Source organism: Panthera uncia (genome assembly GCF_023721935.1).
Source record: "Panthera uncia isolate 11264 chromosome C1 unlocalized genomic scaffold, Puncia_PCG_1.0 HiC_scaffold_4, whole genome shotgun sequence".
Taxonomy (NCBI): domain Eukaryota; kingdom Metazoa; phylum Chordata; class Mammalia; order Carnivora; family Felidae; genus Panthera; species Panthera uncia.
The window spans coordinates 95290229-95295446 of NW_026057585.1; the positions used below are offsets into that span (position 1 = coordinate 95290229).

Sequence of the window (5218 nt, forward strand, 5' to 3'; positions counted from 1 at the left end):
TTCTTTTAGAATCTTTAAAGGCGATATATGTCTCTAATATTTATATGTATCACAACACAAGTATTTACACTCAAATCGCATTTACCTAACAGATTTTTTAAAAATACTGATTGAAAAAAACAAAAAGCGAGTATAGCCCAGCGCGCAACACAAACTTGTGTTATCCGGATCTACCAGCAGGTGGCACACAAGTCCTGAGGCTTGGAAATGTTTGAGCCACACTAGAGAAATCCAGTCTTTCACATGTGCCTCCCCTCTCCCTGCACCGGCTGCTGAAGCTGGCTGCATGAATCATGATCCATTGGTGGCCACATGTAAAAGCTGAGTCCCATGGCATCCCCTGTGCCCTACTTTCAGGAACAGAAGGGAAGATGGAGGAGTCAAGGGAAAGACCCATTTATTGAGCTCTTATTGTATGCCAAGCCCTCCACGTGCATCATCTTATTGGATCCTACAAAAATCCAATAAGCTGGGTTATTATTTTACGGGGAGACTGAGGTGCTTGTCTAAGTCCCACCAGCAACTCAGCCCCCGAATCCTTAGCAGAGAACCTTCATTTGGGTGCCCTTGTTCAGAGTAACTGTGATGAGTTTTTTTGTGTGTGTCGCCTGGACGGCTAAGGGATGCCCAGATGGCCAGTCAAACTTTAATCCTGGGTGTGTCTGTAAGGGTGTTTCTGGAAGAGATTGGTGTTTGAATCACTAGACTGAGGTTAGAGATTCTCAGCACCGTTCAATCCCCTGGGGACCAGAATGGAACCAAAAGGGGAAGGAAGGGCAAATTCTCTCTTCTCGCCCATGAACGTCTGGAGCTCTCGGCTCTGAACCCTTCAGACCCTGGGGCTCACCCCTCCTCAGGCCTTTGGCCTCACACTGGGAGATACACCATCAGCTCCCCTGATTTTTAGGGATTCGGTCTCGGACTGAGTTACACCACTGGCTTTGCAGGTTCTCCAGTTTGCAGATGGCGGGACTTCTTGGTCTCTAACCACATGAGCCAATTCTCCCATCTCTGCCCCAGCCCTGCTCGTGCATTCTCTCTCAAAATAAACATAAAAACTAAAATTTGCCTGTCTGTATGATTTCAGTGCTTTTGCTAAAAGGAACTTGGATGAAAAATTAAAATAGAATAAAATTAATAAAATAAAAGGAACTTGGATGTCTTTCCTGGCCACTAGTTGAATTCAAGGACTACTACCCACCCGCAGGCACGGTGAGGCCCAGAGTTCTCCAGCTAATCTGCAGCGTAAACAACCCCTTCCAGAACCGGGGCCCTGCCTTGAGCAGCAAAGCCCTTTCTCTGCACAAAGGCCAGGCACTGAGGTCTCTGGAACCATCTGGAGAAAGGTAGCAAGTGCTCGTGTCCAGGTCAGGGCATCCGAGGCAGCAGCGAGGGTCCCCAGAGCCGTGTGCACCAGTGACTCATCGGCCACTTAGTATGTCCCAGTTGCGTGTATTAACCCCCTGAATAGCCCCCGAAACAAAAGAAGCAAGAGATGCCCCAGAGGGAACAAAGAACTGGAGAAAATCATAAATATGCTGTGAGTTCCTGGGGCCAAACCCCAGGGCATCAGTGAGAGTTTCTGACTGTAGACAGCTCGGCACCAGCTTTTTCCCCATCAGTAACTGGAGACTCCTGAAGTGTATACTGGGACAACTGGTGAAGGTATCACGGAAGGCACCAGAGAGTTCACACCAAGGTTGTTTATTTCCTACCTTTTCTTTACAACCCTCCACCCAGGGATGAGACCCACGCGTGGGTCTCAGGCTCAAATCCCCCTCCAGAAACAGTCACGTTTCTGACTCTATAGGACACAGGTCCCTGGAGGTCCCAGCAGCTCCCCAGGTCACTTTTCCTCCGCCCAGCACCCTGCAGTCCTGGATCACCTGTCCTTTCCCCATTCACACTGAGCAGATGTCTGAAATCGTGGGTATGATATACCTATAGCCTAGATTTCTGTCTCCTAGTGCCCAGAAGGAAATTTCTGGTGGATGCACTCAACTAGTCAGGCAATTAGCAGGACACAAAGGGGTCCGAATCATAGACTATCTTGCTGCCACAGTGAGGACAGGGGTTAGTTCTAAGCCAGATGGTCCGGGGCAGTCCTAAGTCCTTCAGAATGCCCAGCAGCTCAGCCTGAGCCTGGGCAAACCTCCCTGGGTGGATGATCCCCCGACTGCTGTAACTCTCCAGAGGGGCAGGATACAGCTCGAGGCTCAGGCGGCTCAGCCCGGCGGTGTGACGCAGCAACCTCTCCATCAGGGCCACGGAGAGGTGGTTCCCGCGGACACTGAATGTCTGGAGCTGGTGGCAGCGGCTGAGGGCCGGCAGGATGGCCTCCAGGTGGGTGTCCGAGAGTCCACAATATTCTAGTACCAGGTCCTGGACGGTGGCTGCCACTGTCTCGAGCAGAACTTGGAGGGGCTTGGGACTAAAACGGGCCAGGCTGAGGCCACTCAGGTCCAGCTCCTTCAGCTGACTGATGCTTGGGCACTGGGACAGGCATGCCAAGTCTGATTCTGTAAGCTGGCAGTTGGTTATGGAGAGGGCCTCCAAGGGGCTCTTCAGGCACCTGGGGAGAAACCAGGCAGTTAGGTCTGGCGATCGGGGGAGCAGGGAGCCTTAAGGGGAGACAGCTGGCTTGTCCAAGGCCGACATCGTCGTGACCATCTGATGAAGGTCAGTCCCAGGATCCCAGTCTCATTTTAGGCTGAGCCCTTTCACTTGTGCGACTGAGATTTCGCAAAATCTTTAAAGCTCCCTTTCCCCATCTGTCAAGCAAGCAGAGTACAACATACTCCACTTACTTATGGAAATGAAGGTAATGGAACGAGCTAGAATATGCTCAATTAATCGTGGGCACCAGTGAGTTTTGATGGTGGTACATGCAAGACCAGAAATACTCTCAACTCAGGCTTCTTTCAGGCCGCTGCTTGGGCCTTAGGTGCCCATATCTTTGGGCCAGGTGAGGCTAACGGAGACACACAAAGAACGAACCAGGGCAAGGGGCGCTTTCGGGGGGGCGGGGGGGGGGTGCTCAGTCCGTTGAGCGTCGGACTTCGGCTCAGGTCATGATCTCCTGGTTCGTGGGTTTCAGCCCCATATCGGTCTCTGTGCTGACAGCTCAGAGCCTGAGCCTACTTCGGATTCTGTGTCTCCCTCTCTCTCCTCCCCTCCCCTGCTCGTGCTGTCTCTGTCTCTAAAACATAAAGGTTAAAAAAATAAATAAATAAATAAATAAACCGGGGCAAGACCCCACCCCGTCGGCTGGGGGCGCCAGTCTGCAGGGGCTCCCATCCCTGCATCATCCGCAGACCATCTAGCGCTCCTCGTCCTTCTTTCTGCTCTTGTTCCCCTTCCTCACCTCCAGGAGCCTGCATTTCCCTCATTGATGACCTGACCTGGAGCACAAAACCTTTCACAGAGGGGAGTTGAGACGGGCTGCGCAAGCGCGCGAGGCCGGGGAGGGAGCTCCGCGCTTACCTTGGGAAATGCTCACGTCGGCTGTGGCTTCCCCCTCTTCGGGGCCCTCTTCCCTTCACTGTCCCCCCGGCCACCTTGACTCAGACCTCTCTTCCCGATGGAGGAATTCCCAAGCCCACCCCCACGCCCATCTGACCCCCCCCCCCCCCCCCCCCGCGGCTTCCCGGCAAGGCGTCTCTTTCCACAGCCTCCAACCCAGTCCAGCCCAGTGGGGCCCCGCCCTCACCTGAGCATCTGGCCCAGGCAGCCCTCGAGGAAGGCGGGAGATTCCATACGGAGCTTCCGCAGGTGGCGCAGCCGGAGGAGCTGGGAGGTGAATCGGCCAATGTGCTTTTCCTCGGAGGAGGAGGAGGGCTTGTGGATATGGGAGAGGACGAGTCTCTGCACGTTACTCATCCGGCCCAGGTAAGGAGCAAACTTCCCCAGGGTCGACAGCTGCCAGGTGAGATGCACCTCCAGGTGCATCCAGGACACAGCCCAGCTGCACCAGATTCAGGACCTCCTTAATATTTTGGACGGGCATCCCGAAAATCGTCACCTTCTTACAGCACAGGTGTAGCGATCTCCTCCGTCTGGCCCACCTAATGAGGTTGGCCAGGCGTTCATCCAGGGCCCTTTCCCTGAGGCAGAGGTCTACGAACACCGTCAAGGGACCCGAGGGCCCCTTCATCCTTAAGCTGTCCTCTGCCACGGGTCCCGTCAGCGGGCACTCGTGGACCCTGGCTCCAGACCACATGCTCCAGAAGTTCCGACTGGCATTCCGTAAATCCAGCACCCGCAGTTTCCACCTCCTGTGGGCGACAGGGGAGATTGGCCGAGATGCTTCGCGATCGGTGCAGAAAGAGACCAGGAGTCTCAGTTTGGGCAACAGTGGGACGCCCCCCCCCCCCCCACCGCCGCGCCTTCACTTCACATCCCAGACATCGCTCAGCTGCTCCCTCGCCCTCTTCTTCCCTCCCTGCCTTACTTTTCTCTAACTCCTTTTCCCCTCCCATCCTCCCTGGTGTTTGCTTAGTTCCTTTAAGTATCACTGGCAGGAGGCGGAGACAAGCGGCCCTCGCCTCCAGAAGGCATTGCCCACGGGGAGCCCAGCAGCAGCCAAGTCCTGGGCTCCTTCACTGGCCTCATCGGTTGCCTCTAATCCACCCTTTGGCCATCCAGTCTCCCTGACCCCAGCCACCTCTTCCAGGATGCCCGGGACCCTACCAGGCTACATGGATGAGCCTTACCTGGGCCGAACCTTCCGGGCAAGCAGGCAGTCAAGCCCATCGAGCACGGCTTGTAAGGCCTTCTGGTGAGGCATCTGTGTCAGGCCCCCCAGAGGGAGGCGGGCAAAGGGCCAGGCCCGCACCATCGCCTTCAGGGTCTTGTCGCACCTCCCAGCCAGGGCCTCCATGAACAGCAGCGGGAAGAGCTCTGTGGGCAGATACTCCAGAGCGGCGATCGCCAAGTCCTCGTCCTTCAGCAGGCTCTTGGCCGCCAGTTCCAGGAGTCTGGGCGGGGTCCTGGTGACCATCCTGAATCTGCTCTGAAAGGAATCCTCTGGCAATGTCAAGGGAACAAGTCCTCCTTCCCGGGCCAGGCCCATCTTCTCCTCGCCCTCGGGAGGAACCCACTCAGGGCCAAAGTCACGGTTCTGGCAATGGTGGGAGAGCCTCAGTTTACCCCAGTTCCACTCTGGGCTCTGTGGCCGGCCACAAAGCCATCGCTCTGCCCCTGCCGGCACCGGGGCGAG

General features: G+C 55.6%; 1 protein-coding gene across 1 annotated transcript; it reads right to left on the minus strand.

Moving 5' to 3' along the window:
• Nucleotides 1-1936: 1936 nt before the first annotated feature.
• On the minus strand, nt 1937-5017 carry LOC125913760 (PRAME family member 12-like). The gene is given in 4 exon segments (XM_049618940.1): nt 1937-2572; nt 3710-3942; nt 3944-4274; nt 4713-5017. Coding segments are annotated over 4 exon segments (1410 nt in total). The 5' UTR covers nt 5000-5017; the 3' UTR covers nt 1937-2013.
• Between the last annotated feature and the right edge of the window lie 201 nt (nt 5018-5218).